Source organism: Pangasianodon hypophthalmus, chromosome 4 (genome assembly GCF_027358585.1).
Source record: "Pangasianodon hypophthalmus isolate fPanHyp1 chromosome 4, fPanHyp1.pri, whole genome shotgun sequence".
In the NCBI taxonomy this organism is placed as follows: Eukaryota; Metazoa; Chordata; class Actinopteri; order Siluriformes; family Pangasiidae; genus Pangasianodon; species Pangasianodon hypophthalmus.
This window is the reverse complement of record NC_069713.1, coordinates 5,438,537-5,458,192: the sequence shown is the minus strand read 5'-3', so window position 1 is coordinate 5,458,192 and position 19,656 is coordinate 5,438,537. Positions and strand designations below refer to the sequence as shown.

Genomic DNA, 19,656 nt, shown 5'->3' with positions numbered 1-19,656 from the left:
TATTTTCATTATCCACAGAAGCAAAACTCCATTGATGGTATTGATGTAGGAACATTTCACTGGCATTTATGTTAAAAACTACAGTCTTAGAAAAAGAGCTCTTTGTATAGTTAAGAGTTTTATGCTTTCTGATATAGAACCTTTAAGGCACCCAGATGAGGATGGGTTCCCTTTTGAGTCTGGTTCCTGTCAAGGTTTCTCCCTCATATCATCTCAGGGAGTTTTTCCTTGCCACCGTCACCACTGGCTTGCTCATTAGGGATAAATTCACAGTGATAACGTCAAATATTTACAATATATTTTTGTGAATCCATTTATTTCTGTAAAGCTGCTTTGTGACACTGTCCATTGTTAAAAGCGCTATACAAATAAAATTGAATTGAATTGAATTAAGGGTTCCCCCAGAGGCTTGGTTGAGTTGAAGAGTGCAGCCTTGGAGGCTAGATACCTTCATATTCAGGCTTCGAAACATATACTTAAATCAAGAAACTTCCTGTTTATGAAAAGGTAGTAGTCGTATTCTCTTCAGAAGTAATGTGAATAATTTTAGCCGTCTTTCACCTTGAGTTACGTTCAGGTTGTGCAGCAAAGGCAGAAATTCAGTCCCAAATCTAGCCCCCGCAACAGAAAACTCATGTGACTGAAATGCTAGCATACATTTTAGCAAAGAAAGTGCTTCATCAAACGTTGTATAAATATGTAAGATTTCACGACTACATGATAAACTCATTTGCAAAAATGATACTTATATCTCCCACAGACATAATGAATTGTGAAGTTACAACTGACCCTGCCCATCTGGTCCTTTGATTTAATTTTATATATCTTCTGATATGAACATGAAATTGGTGTTTGTTTATGTTCAGTACTTCACCTGTCATATGTCATATAATTGGATTTTTACCTGTAAGATAAGACAAAAAAAAAAAAAAATCTGGTAAGCTATTCAGCTCCTTAATAGACACAGTTAATGAGTTAGCTACAGCAGGTGTGTGCTCTTTATGAGCAGTATGCAGTCTTACAGGCCGAGCAGACACACAGTGGATATTTGTACTTCCTATTTTCTGGTAGAGACACACACTCTCCCATTTCCTCCAGCCCTTTCTCTCCACTCCCTCTCCCTCTTGCTCTTAGCCACTCCTGTTCACTTCAACAGAAATGAAACTAAAACTGATCATTTCCCTCGGTGTGTGTGAAACTGACTTAGCTGTCTCAAGATTTTTCGACCTTCTTGTTACTTTTTGATTGACATATCGTATGTCTTTTCTTTTTCTGTATACCTGAGCAAAATAAAATGGCAGAGACTAATATTTCAGTGGCTCAGGATCAGTTCAGCTGTTCAATCTGTCTGGATCTACTCAAGGATCCAGTGACTATTCTCTGTGGACACAGTTTCTGTATGGTGTGTATTAATGGCTGCTGGGATCAGGAGGATCAGAAGGGAGTCTATAGCTGTCCTCAGTGTAAAGAAACCTTCACTCCAAGACCTCTTGTGAGTAAAAATGCCATTCTGGCTGAAGTTACTGAGAAACTAAAGACAGAACTCCGAGCTACACGTCCTGCTCAGTGTTCAACTGTAAGTGAAGCTGTGAAATGTGATTCCTGCACTGGGAGAAACTCCAAAGCCATCAAGTCCTGTCTGGTGTGTCTGGCCTCTTTCTGTGAAACTCACCTCCAGCCTCACTATGAATCTCCTGCCTTTAAGAAGCACAAGCTGGTCGAAGCCTCCAGACGACTCCAGGAGCAGATCTGCTCTCAGCATGACAAACTGCTGGAGGTTTACTGTCGCACTCACCAGCAGTGTATCTGCATGTTGTGTATGTTAGATAAACATAAAGGACATGATACAGTATCAGCTGCAGCAGAAAGAGCTGAGAAACAGGTAAAAAAAAAACATTTTCCACTGTTTATGTGAAGTGTTGGTTAGCATAGAGGTGGGAATGTTCTAGGACCTGAAACTTTTTAAAATGAAAGGCAACCTTTCTGAGCAAAGCAGAACTGCATTTTCATCACTATTGCATTAGGGTGTTTAACAGTGCTATAATTCTCCCTTTCAGAAAATGCAAAGAAAATGCACAATATGTTGATTTTCTTTTTTACAAAATATTATGATAGTAGTGTATCAGTGAAAGTTGCCCAATGTATTTAATTATAGCTATATTGTATGAATACATATTAGTGTTGGGTTTTCCTGTACAGCTATGCTTCTCATATCAAAACAATATTTTTCCTAAACAATTTGAGCACTAGAGATAACACAATTAAGATAAACTTGCATATTTATTTACAATGAAAAAAATGAGGCTAATCCTCATTTACAACAATGGCTCCATTTTGCACAGCTGCAGAAATCAGACTATCCGAATCAAAATCAAACAGTCCAGAAGTCAGTTTACAGAAATATCTGAGGCAAGGCTGATTCAGTGTAGAATATCCAGGCAATGGTCAAACACTACTGGGCAAAAAAAAGGGCAAGCAGGTTCAAAAACATTCATCCAGAAACAAGTGATACACAGGGAATGCAAGTTAGTAGTGAAGTTATGCTGAATATTCGAGCTTCAGTGTGTATGTCAAGAAGCTAGGGTACTTTCCAGTGAAGCTCCATATCAATACTACATACAATATCATTAAAAGTTAGTGTAAAGGCTATGATAAAACATAATATACGCAATTTCTTTATTTGACATGGTTTTCATCTGCCATTTGGTTCTTTTTGGTCTTTACTGATAGAAGGTTTTAAATGCTACACAGGCCTAGATGTTTTGACTACTAGTGGCCTCTAGTGGACACTTGAAGCCTCCAGAAATGAACCATTTTCAACACATTAGGCCAAGGAAGGGAAGGGAAGGGATAGTTAGGTTCATATTATTAACCCCTTAAGGCAGGAAATGACACGACAAGTATAGTGAGAATACTGAACATTGATAATAGCAGTGTCAGTATGATACAAGTATACAAATTGAAAGGTAGCAGCATGAGATGCACATGCATTATGTGTGTAGAAATAAAAATGAAAAGTAGCAGCATGATACCAGTGCAGTATATCAGAGGATTGTCCATGTGCAAGAACACAAGTTATAGCAGCACGACATATACAGAAAAGTGTTAAATCATCAAGAGAGTGAACAAAAGAGCTTGTGCAATATACCGGGTTTTTGTCACATGTGCAAAGGACAAAGGTAAAAGTACTGCTTAGACCTAGGGTTTGTGTAGTATACAACTATATCAGTGACTGTAGAATGAGTCCTAATGCTGAATGAATACACACTGGCTGGATGAATTGGCCAGAATGGTGGTGTGGCAGTCTGTTGAGAGCAGTGGTGATAAAACCTTACAGACGCAGGTATGAAAGACCTGCAGTATCATTCGTTTCCACACTGTGGATGGAGCAGGAGATGGCTGAAAGTGCAAAGCTTCAAGACTTCATGAAGCTTTGTCTCACCATCACTACAAGTTAGACATTCAAGGCTCAGGCATGCAGTAACCAGTGGCAAGACTTCATGAAAAGTGCAATCTAACAGGCAGTTGAAGCAGACAAACAAAATGAAGTGAATTGCAAACTGGTGTGCAGGCAGTTCAGAGCACTTTAGCAGGGTTGACCTCTTGTGGTCATAGGGAGAAGTGCAGTTAATGGCTGCTCCATCCTATCTCTTAGATTTTTAACTTCCACCACACTGGAATTAACTGAATTGTGAGTTTTGTTTTTTATCTAGAAGCAGCTGTTGAAGACGCAGAGAAAATGCCAACAGAGAATCTTGGATAGAGTGAAGGAGCATCAGGAGCTAACAGAAGCTGTGGAGTTTTATGAGGTGAGTTTAGATTTAGGGGAAGAACTACCCTGTTTTTCAGGATTCTCCTCCAGTCAGAATCTACCAGGCAGTTACTTCCTGAGAACAGTCAGAAATCGCTACCATGAGATTTGGCAGAGTGGCTTGGAGGATATTGATAAGCAATCGGTCAACACTAGATTATGCCTCATTCAATTTAAGGTTCTACACAGATTATACTTTTCTAAAAAGAAATTACATAGGATTTTCCCCAATGTCTCTCCTATTTGTGATAAGTACAAATCAGAGGATGCTGATTTTTAACTCATAATTTTATATTCTGTCATAAAATACAGGGATTCTGGTGTGAGGTTTTTAAAGTGCTTTCAGATGTCCTTAATGTAAACTTGGATCCAGACCCAGTGCTCATTATATTAGGACATTCTAATTATACATATTCATTGAACAGTGCTCAACAGAAATTCCTTACATATTGTTTGATAACAGCCAAGAAACTGTTATTACTGTTCTGGAAAAAGGTTAATCCTCCTGCTGCCACAATATGGCTTGAGGAGCTGATATCTACTCTGCACTTGGAGCGAATCAGATATCTTTTAAAAGGCAACATTGGACAGTTTCACAAGATTTGGGACCCTTTCTTCTGTTACCTCAAGAGGAATTCTATTCCTTAATGCAATGTATTGTAACTTAAAAGCTGTTTTGAATGTCACTGTATCTTATATTAACAGGCTGGGGAAGGGGTGTTACATGGTGTTTTTTTAATTTACTTATTTATTTATTTATTTTATTTGTAAGTTTGTGTGCATATAAGAAAATTACTACTGGAACTTGTGATTATTGTAAGGTTATTCGATGACTGAATAAAAAACTTATTTGACAAAAAAGAAATCGCTACCATTTTAGACACGATTCTTATTCATAACAAGAATTAAAAATATTATTCACAAAGTCTAGTGAATTATAATGGTAATGATTAATATGTTCCAGATTACAGATGCAATTCTGTATATTTTATCGGCTTTAGATTTGCTTCATCTCTTTTTCTTGGTCTCCTAACAGCGCTCTGCACAAAGAACAGTGCAGGAAAGTGAGAGGATCTTTACTGATCTGATCAAATCCATTGAGAGAAGACGCAGTGAGGTGACACGGCTGATCAGAGCTCAGGAGAAAGCTGCAGTGGGTCGAGCTGAAGAAGTCATGAAGCAACTGGAGCAGGAGATTGCAGAGCTGAAGAAGAGAGACGCTGAGATGGAGAGGCTTTCACACACAGATCCCATCCATTTTCTCCAGGTAACAGCACTGTGTGACAGAATTTTACACACACATACACACACACACACACACACTGATGTGTATCTTGACAATGTCTATATCTTTCATTTCTTTGGTTTTCACTGTAGAGTTTCCCGTCTCTTGTGGACACTCCTGGATCTGCAGACTTACACTCCATCAGGCTCAGTCCTTTCCTCTCTCTTGAGGATGTAACAGCATTTGTGTCTCAACTGAGGGACAACGTGGAAAAATTCTGCTATGAGGAGTTCAGAATGGTATCAAATGCAGGTAGATTGCTGGAATTTTCTGGAATGACAAAGAAATTTGTTCTGGTGAGAATGTTGAGACTTTCATGCACTAGGATTAGTAATAGTAATAGTCCTTTAGATGGTTCGTGGTTTGACCTTCTGAAGGGGTTCTACATGAAGTCTTTTCTGTAAGGTAAATAGGGTTCTATGTAGAAACTATGAGGGTTCCTCCAGAAGAAAAACCTGAAAATCCTTTAAAGCGTGCTAAATTTAACCCCTTTTTCCCCTAAGAGTGTAGGAATAGTAAATAAGCAAGTATATAAATCATCAAAAAATATTGATAATAATTACTATACTGTAATTTTGTTTAATCATGTTTCTGTTGCAGTAAAAGAAATCCAGATTATTCCACTTCCTGAACCCAAAAGCAGAGAAGAGTTTCTACAGTGTAAGTTTCTTTCTTCAGCACAACACAAACACATACAGTATACGGTACATGCTATTAAGCACACAGGAACAATGAGATTCTAGGGACCACATTTGTATTTATTTAATAAAGTAAGGTTTACATTAATGTTGTGCTTAAATTTAAAATTTCAAATTCCATGATTGGGTGTCATTTATCTTTTAGTAAAGTTGTGTCTAAATAATTTTTGGCTAAAGAGGAGGAAATATTCCCACCAGATGCCAATCAATGACAAAATACCAAGAATGTTCACATCAAAGGTCATTTACATTTAGTGACGCCAACAAAACTCCATAAAAGATGAAGCTCACATACAGCTGAAAATGACAAAGTGACAACTAAACGGTGAAAGAGCACCTCCTACGTATGATGTGCGTTAAAACTTCTAGTAATGAAGCTCAGTAATTGCAGCACATGAGCTATCATAGACACACACTAACTCTTCCTGATTTTAGAGTGCGCCATTACTTTTGTCCTAATTGAAAGGCTAGACTTTTTTGTCTTAATTTAGGGCTTATTTTGGAATCACTTTTAAATTGTTGTGTGTAATTGAAATATGTGATTTAATTTTGCCAGTGTACATACAGTCAGGTTCATAAATATTGGGACATCGACACAATTCTAACATTTTTGGCTCTATACTCCACCACAATGGATTTCAAATGAAACGAACAAGATGTGCTTTAACTGCAGACTGTCAGCTTTAATTTGAGAGTATTTACATCCAAATCAGGTGAACGGTGTAGGAATTACAACAGTTTGCATATGTGCCTCCCACTTGTTAAGGGACCAAAAGTGATGGGACAATTGGCTTCTCAGCTGTTCCATGGCCAGGTGTGTGTTATTCCCTCATTATCCCAATTACAATGAGCAGATAAAAGGTCCAGAGTTCATTTCAAGTGTGCTATTTGCATTTGGAATCTGTTGCTGTCAACTCTCAAGATGAGATCCAAAGAGCTGTCACTATCAGTGAAGCAAGCCATCATTAGGCTGAAAAAACAAAACAAACCCATCAGAGAGATAGCAAAAACATTAGGCGTGGCCAAAACAACTGTTTGGAACATTCATAAAAAGAAGGAACGCACCTGTGAGCTCAGCAACACCAAAAGACCCGGAAGACCACGGAAAACAACTGTGGTGGATGACCGAAGAAAACACCCTTCACAACATTTGGCCAGATCAAGAACACTCTCCAGGAGGTAGGTGTATGTGTGTCAAAGTCAACAATCAAGAGAAGTCTTCACCAGAGTGAATACAGAGGGTTCACCACAAGATGTAAACCATTGGTGAGCCTCAAAAACAGGAAGGCCAGATTAGAGTTTGCCAAATGACATCTAAAAAAGCCTTCACAGTTCTGGAACAACATCCTATGGACAGATGAGACCAAGATCAACTTGTACCAGAGTGATGGGAAGAGAAGAGTATGGAGAAGGAACGGAACTGCTCATGATCCTAAGCATACCACCTCATCAGTGAAGCATGGTGGTGGTAGTGTCATGGCGTGGGCATGTACGGCTGCCAATGGAACTGGTTCTCTTGTATTTATTGATGATGTGACTGCTGACAAAAGCAGCAGGATGAATTCTGAAGTGTTTCGGGCAATGTTATCTGCTCACATTCAGCCAAATGCTTCAGAACTCATTGGACGGCGCTTCACAGTGCAGATGGACAATGACCCAAAGCATACTGCAAAAGCAACCAAAGAGTTTTTGAAGGGAAAGAAGTGGACTGTTATGCAATGGCCAGGTCAATCACCTGACCTGAATCCGATTGAGCATGCATTTCACTTGCTGAAGACAAAACTGAAGGAAAAATGCCCCAAGAACAAGCAGGAACTGAAGACAGTTGCAGTAGAGGCCTGGCAGAGCATCACCAGGGATGAAACCCAGCGTCTGGTGATGTCTACGCGTTCCAGACTTCCGGCTGTAATTGACTGCAAAGGATTTGCAACCAAGTATTAAAAAGTGAAAGTATGATTTATGATTATTATTCTGTCCCATCACTTTTGGTCCCTTAACAAGTGGGAGGCACATATGCAAACTGTTGTAATTCCTACACCGTTCACCTGATTTGGATGTAAATACCCTCAAATTAAAGCTGACAGTCTGCAGTTAAAGCACATCTTGTTCGTTTCATTTGAAATCCATTGTGGTGGTGTATAGAGCCAAAAATGTTAGAATTGTGTCGATGTCCCAATATTTATGGACCTGACTGTAAACTCGCAGTAACTCATCACCAGTTATACGTTTTGAAGCCAATTAATCGATGTTCACATCACTGAGTCTCCTTTTATATGTAAATTTACACTAACCTCAGGTGCAAATTTACAAAAAAAACTCATTTGTTTCTGAACCAACTGAATATTCATGAATACCATATTTCTTTTGTAAATGAGCCTGCAAATGATTTATGAATAAATTTGTTTGTATCCAGCTTGATAAATGAGGCCCATTGTGTTTCATCTCCATCAGACTCCTGTCAGTTCACACTGGATCCCAACACAGTAAATAAACACCTCTGTCTGTCTGAGAGGAACACAGTGGTGACCTGCAGTGAAACAGCTCAATCATATTCTGTTCATCCAGACAGATTTGACTATTATCTCCAAGTTTTGTGTAAAGAGGGTGTGTGTGGACGGTGTTACTGGGAGGTCGAGTGGAGCGGACGTCATGGCGTTTCTATAGCGGTGTCATATAAAAACATCAGCCGGAAAGGAAAAGGTACTGAATGTTTGTTTGGCCGAAACGAGCAGTCCTGGAGATTGTTTTGCTATCCTTCCTGCTACGTGTTCAGACACATTAAAAAAGAAATTAAAATCCCAGTAATACTGAGCTCCTCTAGGATAGGAGTGTATGTGGATCACAGGGCAGGAACTCTGTCCTTCTACAGCGTCTCTGACACGATGAAGCTCCTCCACAGAGTTCACACCACATTCACTCAGCCTCTTTATCCCGGGTTTGTGGTTTGTTCAGGATCAACTATTAAACTGTAATTAAACTGTAATTAGCAGATACATTTATGAAATAAACATGTTTGACTAGAAGGGATGAGAAATCATTAACGCTGAAGAATAATTACGTTTTTTCATTATTCTTGTTACTTTTTGATATTATCCATACGGCATGGAATTTAGCTTTCAGACTTACTGGGGCCTTTTAATCATTTCTCAAGATCCATGCGTTAATGAAAATCTCCTCAGTGGACACATATCGTGTACAGGAATGTATTTGCTTTTGGTATCTGAATGTATTTGGGCTAAAGAGACAGTTTTATCTTTGCGCTAACCTTAGGTTAGAAGTCTAGGAAAGGTGAGTTGAGAAAGTTCTCCTCCGTATGTGGGCAGATGAGTGTGTATGCACATGAATGAAGCTTCAATAAAAACTATTCCTCTTTTCCAAGTTTGCAGCTGCTCACATCTTTATTAAGAAGAAATAGACGTCACAATCCAACAAGCGGTGTTGTCGGCAGGATAGGACTGAGACACAGTGAGTGTTTTTCAACCGGAAACAACAAAAAGTGTTCATTAAGAGCTTAAGATTTTTCCTACACATGCAGTATGACATGCAGCCAAACCTTCCCAAACTTGCTTCCAAACTTTACTTCACGTCCATAGCAGTAAAAAGGAGGATTCGTACATAAAATAAATTTGTCGTCATATCTTGCAAAACCATTGTCCATAAGTATTCACCCCCACTGCTGTAAAGCTCCTAAATTCTTTACTTTGGAATAAGACAAGATTATAACTTCAGGTTTTTAGTTTGCAAAAACTAACTTTAGTTAGCAAAAGCAAACATGGAAATCACATCAGTAGACTTCTATAAAACAAGCAGGACATGCTCTTTTAATCCCAAGGGTTCTCTGAAACCTCTAGCAGAAAATAAAAAAAAATTCCGTTGTCGATGCTGGATGTAAAAGATGCACAACAGGTTGACAAGAATTCAGGAAAAATTCTACATGTACACCGTCTTATTAAATTTGTTAAATATGATGTTAAATGTATACTCTATAGCCAAAAGTCCGTAAACTCCTGAACTTCAGTGGGTGTGTGGTCAGGTGTGCACATACTTTTGGCCATGTAGTGTAATTCTGATACATAAAAAATGAATTAAAAACCATAAACAAAGTCTCCGGTTACTTTATTTATTTGTGATTGATGATAAAAGCTTAGCAAAGAACAGCAATTTACACATCAACAGTGTTGGGGAAGCTACATTGCAGTTGTAACTTGTCAGGCTACAAGCCGCTCATGATTTCAATGATCAATACCACTGTGTTGATAAAGTAGCTAGTTACACTGAAGTAGATTGTCAAAGTGAGAAATATCAACTGTGACATTTTCATTTTATTGTGCAGCTTAATTTTAATGCACAAAATAAAACATTCACACTTTGTACAGGGTATGCCTGTACATAACACATAAAACAGCTAAGCAACATATTACTGCTAATAAAACAAAGCCCATGGGAACAAAAAGCCTCACATAGTCTAGTTTTAGTAGCTAACAGAGCTAACAGTAAAGATACAAATAGCTATTTTGGAGTAAAAGCCATACACCATAAGACCAACACCAACACCATAAAGAAACTCAACATTATTCTGAAATTCATCAATTAATTGTTGTACTTGCAAATAGAGAAAGAAATGTCTGGTCCTGAACTACGAGGATCCAGCTGAATTCCATGCGTCCACTTCTCGTAGCCTATAAAAAATAAAGAACATGAATCTTGAGTCATGAGTCTCATTTCTCTATGAATAATTTTAATTAGTGAGAAATGTAGAGATCTCTGACCTCCACTAGAAGGTGATACAGATGAAGGAGAGTTCGTCAGTCTGTGGCAGGCTGACCCACTTCTTACTCTCAGACAGCACCGCTCCGGTTCTCTCCACATCACCACAATCCTCCACTCCGGTTCCGTTACCTGGAGCCCAGTTTTGGTAGCAGATCATCTCTCCTCTCACCCAGTACCAGAAGCCCAGAGCGCAGGTGTGACGAAGGCCAATCCACATGTTAGTGGAGGCATTTTTAGTGACTACTTCCACCCAGTCCTGCATTTCCTGCGAGTAAACAGAAACCAGGTCCACGTGATTCTGTCTGCAGAACTTCAGGGCTTCTTTCCACGTCTTCTTCTCAGCAATCACGATGAGTGGAGTTCGTTCTGCAACGAGAGATGAAAGATGTATATAAAAAAAATCATTTTAGGTAGTTAAATATTTGTGGGTTTTATGTTTTGATAGTGTCCTTTTTAGGCATCTTTAGGTATTTTCCTGTTTAAACCTTTTGTCCAAATTCAGGCTTTTTTTCTATAATAATAATAATAATAATAATAATAATTAAAGCTGCAAGCAACATTTTTGAGGGCCAAGCACTCATACATTCACAGATGTCCTCCAATTGTCGCATAAGAAATCAAAGGAAAGCAGAGGCATAACTATAGGCAAAGGGATTGAAGAATGATTTGTAGTTTCACGCATTTGCCAGTCATTTATGGGAGAACGGTTTTGAATATCAGCGTCCCTTTGATAACTTTTGTTTAGACAGGCCTCAAGATGATGTGAGCCAAAACTGGTGAATATTGGACAAAATTTGGAGGAGGAGTAGCAAAAATGGCACTTAGATGTAAGCATTTTCGCCATTTTATTGTAACATTTAACCAGTAGGTGGCGCTGGCACAAAATTTGTTGCGTAGTCTCAGAGTGTGGTCCTGAAGATGCCTACCAAGATGTATATCAGTGTGCAAGGTCATTGATGAGATACAGCCTCGCTTCCTGTTTGGTGGCTTCGTCATCAGATTCATTGGCCCAAATCGTTTGGGATATTCAAAATTTTTTGGTAAATTTTTGTGAGGCTTTCTCTGAAGATGATGTTTTCCGTATTTGGTGATGATGGGACAAAATTTGTATGACGAGTAGCAAAAAAACAGTTTTTGACAAAATCCAAGATGACTGAAAATCTGATTAGGTGGAAATTGACGTCATAGGGTGCATTGAACTCGTCTCGACCCAGAGAATCCAGCGTTTTAAATTTTGGACACGCGATTCAAAAGTTATGACCATAAAAGTACTTCCAAATTAGGCCCAAATTTGACCCAATGGGGGCGCTAGAGCGTTGTCAGCACTTGGCCCAAATTTGGTGAGAATGTTCCTTAGACCCTCCCCAATCAGTCAATAATAATAATAGTAATGATAATAAAAATAAATTAACAATTACTACTACTACTAATAATAATAAATTAATAATTACTAATAATTATTTTAATAATAATGAATATAAATATTATTATTGTTTAACAACAACAATGGTAATAATTATAAAAACATTATTTCTATTATTAATTAAGAATAATATTTATTTGCACAGTTTTTCCATACAAAAAAGACAGCTCAAACATGTAAAAATTCGAAATAGGGACATAGTATGACCAGCGATAATACTAATATATAACTAATATATAAATAGGATGGAGACTGCCAGGCACTTCTGTAAGTCTCTCTGACTAACGGTCTCTAGAAAAATGCTGTAAATGTAAATATAAAATATTAAGAAACAACATGGGAAAAGCAAGAATAAAATAAAAACAGAATAAATCATATAAAATAGTTCATAAATGAAAAACAAGTATGAGATAAAATAATAATACATTTTATTTATAAAGCACTTTACATTTTAAAGAAAATCTCAAAGTGCTACAGAAAAGAGTCATAATAACATACAGCAATTAAAACCAGCTGCCAACTGAGATTAGCACAGAAATTTAAACTAAATATTAAAACACTTTTTAAAAAGGTACGTTTTTAGACCCCTTTTAAAACCATCAGTCATTTGTGGAGCCCTCAGATGTTCAGGGAGGGCGTTCCACAGGCGAGGAGCAGCGGCGCAAAAGGCTCGATCCCCAATGGTGCGGGTTTTAGTCCTAGGGGGGAGGAGACGATGAGTGTTTGTAGAGCGGAGGGGACGTGCTGAAATCTGTGGGGTGAGGAGTTCTTTAAGGTAAGTGGGGGCGTTGCCATAGATGCACTGATGTGTGAGGAGGGAGACCTTGTATTCAATCCGGGCGGAAATGGGAAGCCAGTGTAATGATTGAAGAATTGGTGTGATGTGTTCGTATTTACGCACTCTCATCAGGAACCTAGCGGCACTATTCTGTATGTGCTGGAGTTTCTGGATGCTCTTGCTAGGGATCCCGATGAGAAGAGAGTTGCAGTAGTCCAGTCTGGAGGAGACAGAGGCGTGGACGAGTTTCTCAGCATCATGTAGGGAGAGTGTAGGACGGAGTCTGGCTATATTCCTGAGGTGATGAAATTATGTTTTGCAAAGATGTTTAATGTGAGCCTCAGAGGTTAAATGAGGGTCAAACCTAACACCAAGATTTGTAACTAATGGTGATAGGGGGATGTCCTGGCCAGAGAATGTAATACAAGTTATGGTAGATGTTCTGATCTGATGAGGGGAACCAATGAGGATGGCATCTGTTTTTGAGCTGTTCAACTGGAGAAAGTTATGATTCATCCAAGCCCTTATCTCCTCCAGACAGGCAGTGAGTGTAGTTAAAGTTGATGATGATGATGACGATGATGATGATGAGTGAGCATCAGTTTTCATATATAGTTGTGTATCATCAGCGTAACAATGGAAAGAAATTCCCAAGCGACTGATGACTTTGCCAAGGGGGAGCATGTAAAGAATGAATAAAATAGGTCCAAGAACTGATCCCTGTGGAACGCATCTAACAGCATGTGAACGGGACCTTGAGCTTCCCATGGCCACAAATTCAGATCTGTCTGCAAGGTATGACTCAAACCAACGCAAGACAGTGTTATTAAGTCCAACGGAGTGGTGTAGCCTGTTGAGAAGTATACCGTGATCAACGGTGTCGAACGCTGCAGAAAGATCCAAAAGGACAAGAAGTGATGGTGAACCAGCATCAGCTGTCATCAGCAGGTCATTTGTGACTCTCACTAAGGCTGTTTCCGTGCTGTGAGCGGAAAGGAAACCAGACTGAAACTTTTCAAAAATGTTATTGTGTTTGAGGTGGTCTTGAAGGTGGCTGGCAACTACTTTCTCCAGAACCTTAGAGAGAAATGGCAGGTTGGATATGGGCCTATAGTTAGCAAAGATTTGAGGATCAATTGAGGGTTTCTTAAGTAATGGTCTGATTATGGCCGTTTTCAAGGCAGACGGTACATGGCCAGTCTGAAGGGATTGGTTTATTATCATGGTGATAAGGGGACTGATGGCAGAAATATTTGCTTTCAACAGAGGTGTAGGAAAAGGGTCGAGGGCACATGTGGAGGATCTCATCCCCCTGATGGTGTCTTCGACCTCATATTGAGTAACTTCTGGGAAGCAGCAAAGCAGGATCGAAATATCAGACTGCGGGTCAGCAGTTGGGGCAGACAAGGAGGAGGGAACATAAAAAGAGGAGTGAATTTTATCAATTTTGGTTTTAAAAAAGGTCATAAAATCGTTGCATTGTTCCTCTGTAGCTCCTGTGAGTGGAGCAATTTGAGGTTTAAGGAGGTGATTTATGGTGGAGAACAACTGTTTGGAATTGCCAGAACTATTGTGAATAATATTTGAATAGTACTGTGACCGTGCTTCTTTGACGGACTTCAAATAAGCTTTTTGGTGGTCCCGATAGGCCAGCTTGTGAACAGTAAGTCCAGAAGCATTATACCGCCGCTCAATGGCATGTCCAGCTGCTTTCATTTTCCGTAGATCGCTTGTGAACCAGGGAGCTGAGCGAGAAAACGCAATTGTCCTAACTTTGATGGGTGCATGAAGATCCAAAATGCTGCTCAGTATCTTATTATAAGATTCCACAGATTCAGTGACTGATGAGACATTTACAGAATGAAGATGTTGAAGGCTTAAGGTCAAGTTTTCTGTGTTAATGTTTTTCAGATTTCTGAAACGTATTTCACGTTTGGGTTTGATGTGGGAAGACAGAAAAGGCAGCTCGACGGAGATGACCTTATGGTCAGATACACCCAGATCATACACAAATGGTGCATTTAAAAGGGGAGACTCAGTAATGACCAAATAAAGAATGTTCTCTTTAGTGTGTGTAGGAACATCAACATGTTGTCTGAGGTTTAAGCAATCCAATAACTGCAGGAATTCTGTAGCAAGATGGCAAGATGGGTTGTTGACATGAATGTTAAAATCTCCAAGTATTATTATATTGGAAGAGGTTGTGCAGAAAGTTAAAAGAAAATTGTATAACTCTGAGATGAAGCATGCATTTAGTTTGGGTGGCCGGTAGATTAATAGTACTTTCATTGTGAAAGGGGGCTTACAATTAAATGCCAAACATTCAAAGGAAGACAGCTCAGGGAGGGCCAGAGGGGACAGATCTAGGTGACTGCGGTAGATGACAGCCAGGCCACCACCACGGCCAGTGCGACGAGCTTTTTGGAAATAACAGTAGCCAGGAGGACAGGTCTCATTTAAAACAGAAAAAACATCTGGTTGATGCCAGGTTTCTGTGAGGCACATTATGTCCAAACTTTTGTCCCGAATATGATCATGTATGAAGCAGGATTTGTTTGTGAGGGATTGTGTATTAAACAGTTCAATTTTAATTTTAGATGAAGCAGTGAATCTACGTACTGGCCGAAGTAGGCTGAAATCCACTCCACGTTTTCTGTCTGGCTCCATGTGTGGCGCTGTTGCAGTATCTCCAGTGCTACTAATCCACAGAGTATCAGTTCTCTGATGACGTGGAAGAGATGCGACAGGGCGCACAGCTGCCCAAACGGAAGGTATTTCGTTACCAGACCGGGAGTAAGCAAACTTTCGCCGAGAGCTTCTGTGGATATACCGGGGCCGACGTAGGAGTCCAAGTTCTTTAATGACTGATATACATGATGGAATGTTATGGTTGTTATATTCTATCAGTTGAGTGGCCGAGTAGTTCATTATGCCAGTCACACGGGCTCCACGTCTGTTGTTAGCCGCTAGCCACAGGGGCAGTATACAAAGAATACAGTGTTCAGAGAAAGGGAAGAAATCGGCACCAAGAAATCATCCGTGATGTGGCTGCAGAAATCGAGACCAGAAGAGATAAATCGTAGTGAGCACCAAAAGGAGCTGTAAGCGCCAGGAATGCAGGCAAAATGACAAAAGAAATCATAAAAATATAGTTTGAAAGAAAAGATTTAAACAAATAACCATCAGATAAAGTATTTAGCTGATTTTAAACACATGTACACTAGTTGCCTGTCCATTTGCATGAAAACAGAAGGCTAATGTGCATCTCAGTTCCACCAGCTCCAACTACAAGCTGTTAAAGAGAATGAACTAAACCTGTGCAGTAAATCTGTTTAAAAAATTGTTCTGGTACATTACTCACTTTTATAGCAGACAGATCTGATCTTGTAATGGCATTCTGCATCATTCCATTTATTCTTTTCACTTTGTCCCCAGATTTCCACACAGTTTTCAGTCCCATTGTTGTTTGGCTCGTTATCATTCCAGTACTCGTATGAGAACTGAGTGTTATCTGACCAGACCCAGGACCTCTTGTCATTACCAGTCGAGGACTAGGAAAGAAAATTTAATACCACACATTAGTCACAATCACAGCTAATAAAACTGTTTTAAAGAAACGTGGGTTTGTTTAAATGATTTAAAATGAATGTTTTTATTTTGAGGTCTGTAAGAAGTGCATTTATTTATATCACAATTAACTCTTAATCTGAAAACTTATAACATTCATGAAAGATAGAGTAATACTACATATCAAATAACTGAAATCAGTGTGTAGTTCAGTATGTACATACATGTTAAGTGTAACGTCTAGTTCTAGTTTTGAAATGTTAGAGTTGTTTTATAAGGTATTTGTACAATATTTAAACACATTTGATCAAACGATCAGCTAAACACAGAGTCTTACAGATACACACCTGCTATTGCTTTTGTAGAGTAGAGTGTTGGCTGATCAGTTAAAATTGTTTATTTTAAAGTTACTCAAAGGGAAAAATTAAAACAGAAATATCCTCAGTGTTTAAACAATTATATTTAAATTAATGAAATAATTAAAATGCTTACAGTGCTATTAACCTGCTTCAGTCCAATCCAGAAATTTTCTCTGCTCCCGTTAAGAACGTCCTTTACAGCATTCATTTCATCTTTGTTCTCGATGGTGGCCAGGTCAGTGTAACTCACTCTGCAGTATTGCTGAGCTTCGGCCCAGTTCATTTCCTCTTTCACCACATAAAACTGACGAGATGCACATAAAGCGAGAGCCCACAGTCCTGCTGGGATAAGAATCTCTCATGAGCTGAGTAGTATGATAATGAAACAGATGAGACTTTTACAGATTAACAAAAGCTTCAAGTGACCTGAGAAAAGCAGAAGGAAGTGCACAGATGAACCCATAACTGTGGAGAACAACAGAGGGGAAAAAAAAAATCAGACATTAAATATTAGTACAATTTCTAGAACAAGAGCTAACAGCATGCACATCATATGTGCATGTTCATTTAATGACAATAAATGCATTTAAATTAAATTAGTTTATGCTACACTTTGACAACAATGACAGTAGCTTTAAAACTGTTGCTAGACGAAGAACAAATACTGCTTAGCTGTGTGCTTTTTATGTCTGACGGAGATTCTACTCAGTCCTTACACAGACACAGGGGTAGCCACATTATGTTATTTTCTATGGATGTGTATTAGTATTTTATCCCACCCTAGAATGCCACCTCAATAGACGTCACTGGGTCTAACCTGTCCACGCCTTTGTGAAAGCTCTGGCCTGTGAATATTATCCACCGTTAAAAGCATCCACTGTGCTGTATTGCATTTCACTGTGTGAGCATTTTTATGTGAGATACAACACACACCCTTTCATTTGTAACAAACAGGAACTGTTTCAGAGTGAAGAGCAAACTGTTCACTGCACCGCTCTTATGTTGCCTTATCTCTCAGTGAAAAATGGAGCAGGATTTGCTCTATAGTGTGTGCTCTTCTCTATAGTAAACAGTGCATTTAGAAAAACTGAAGTGAATGTTTCTGTAAACTAACAAATGTCAGGGATTGGAGTCTGAGGTGGACGCAAGTGCAGGTATGGTTTAATCAGCGCAATACAAAACTCACACAAGGTACATGAACAAGATCAACAAGAACATGAAGCGAACTCGACAAACACAAGACAAAGAGTGCTCCCAGAGACAGAACTTAAATACCCCTGCTCATTAGACAGAAATGTGACTCAGGTGTGTTTTAAAAGTTTTAAAAATATCCGAAGCAAACTGAAAGCAAGGTGCAAGAAAAAAAAAAAAACAAAAAAAACATCAGTTTTCAAATATAATGTACTTGAATGGTCATCTAAATACTTTTTCTCCTGAGTGTTAGTCATAACCCATTCAGCTTGTCAGTTCTGTCAATACACTAGAGTCATATTTCTAATTTTTTTTTTTTTTTTTTTTTTTTGAGAAAAATTATTTGATTTCTGGATCACTTAAGAAATGGATAACTTTCCAGAGAGGAAAATGTTATTTATTATTGTTCCATTCAGGATAAAGTGGCTCCTAATAACACTTTCTCAATCAATCAATCAATCAATCAATCAATAAACAAACAAACAAATAAACATGACATATAATAATGTTTGTTTTCAAGAACATTTTTTGAAGAATTGAATTACTAAACTGAAATTTAAAAAGAAATCATCAAATTTGTAGTTTCTAAAGTTATTTCTTACCTGTTAGTGACGGTAAAGGTGCTCTGGTGTCTCTGTCTGGCGTCTGCTGTCTTTCCTGAAACTCAGATAAGTTTCACATTCACAGCTATTTCTTTGTTCATGCTCTTCCTACTTTGTTCTGTGCCACTTTCCATGATGTTCCAAAGACCGAAATGCAAATTAACCAAAACACAGTTCTGCAGTCGATGTGTGTATTATACGCAAAAAAAAAAAGATGATTCAACTTATAATCACCAATACGTTATTTATTCACTAGTCTGAATTATGTCTGTTAAAACCTGTGTGAATAAACTAACATTAGAGTATGAGATGTATTTTTAGACTTTTTAAGCCTCTTTGCATTGCACAGTAGCTTTTATAAACACACGCTGGGTTTTTCCTCTTGCTTTGTGTATATTACACTGCGTTTCCTGGTGTAGTGCTTATCAGTGTTTTTCATCTTGGATGGATTCAAACCCCCACCATTTCTTCTTTTACCTTTTTCTAAATCACCTTATTACTTTGTTTAGAATATTTTTAAGCGCTTATGGTATGGGCTCTCAGCTATGGGGACACAATCCAACAGTACAGACTGTAGTTCTATGCAAATAACCCTGATCTAAAGAGGATTTAATGATAATTAAAATTGTCATAATTAAAAGTGAGTATTATTATAATTAAAGTTTAATTAGCCCTCATTCAGTTAGGAGCACTGACACACTGTCACTGTAATCAAAGTGGCCTATACACTGGACACTAGCAGCATGCAGAGCAGCTATTTAAAATAAAATAACATCATCTTCCATAGCATGGTCATAGTTTTAAATGAGAAACCCCACAAAATACAATATTCATACTCTATTTTACGATGTATGGCCAACATCGTAATAGCACATGGGTGATATTTAAGTCTGTAGTCTACTGCAGCAGCAAGGGCTCTGGTGTCGACTAAAATCCAAATCCCGTTGCACTAATAAACTTTATGTGTCATATACATACATACACTGATGCATGTTTATTATATCTACAGATATCTGCACATTAGATTTCCTCTACTAGTGCAAGAAAGCATAAAAAATGACTTTTGGTGTAAAATGGAATTTCTACTTATGAAAATATTATGCGAAATGCAATAAGGGAATCCATCCCCTTGTTTATGGGGCTCAGGGTTCAGTGCCCTTGTGTGTATATCA

General features: G+C 38.5%; 2 protein-coding genes across 2 annotated transcripts; one reads left to right on the top strand and one right to left on the bottom strand.

Annotated features, from left to right (window-relative positions):
- The first annotated feature begins 867 nt into the window (after positions 1 to 867).
- Positions 868 to 9,706, top strand: LOC128318213 (tripartite motif-containing protein 16-like). Its single transcript, XM_053233715.1, has 6 exons — positions 868 to 1,882; positions 3,714 to 3,809; positions 4,848 to 5,078; positions 5,189 to 5,348; positions 5,697 to 5,756; positions 8,246 to 9,706. Exons 1-6 carry the CDS (start codon positions 1,295 to 1,297, stop codon positions 8,764 to 8,766), a joined length of 1,656 nt encoding a protein of 551 aa, XP_053089690.1. The 5' UTR covers positions 868 to 1,294; the 3' UTR covers positions 8,767 to 9,706.
- A 43-nt stretch (positions 9,707 to 9,749) lies between these two features.
- LOC128317067 (macrophage mannose receptor 1-like) lies at positions 9,750 to 18,042 on the bottom strand. Its single transcript, XM_053233717.1, has 4 exons — positions 16,825 to 18,042; positions 16,127 to 16,316; positions 10,564 to 10,930; positions 9,750 to 10,473 (listed from the first exon to the last, which is right to left on the bottom strand). Exons 1-3 carry the CDS (start codon positions 16,972 to 16,974, stop codon positions 10,569 to 10,571), a joined length of 702 nt encoding a protein of 233 aa, XP_053089692.1. The 5' UTR covers positions 16,975 to 18,042; the 3' UTR covers positions 9,750 to 10,473; positions 10,564 to 10,568.
- Between the last annotated feature and the right edge of the window lie 1,614 nt (positions 18,043 to 19,656).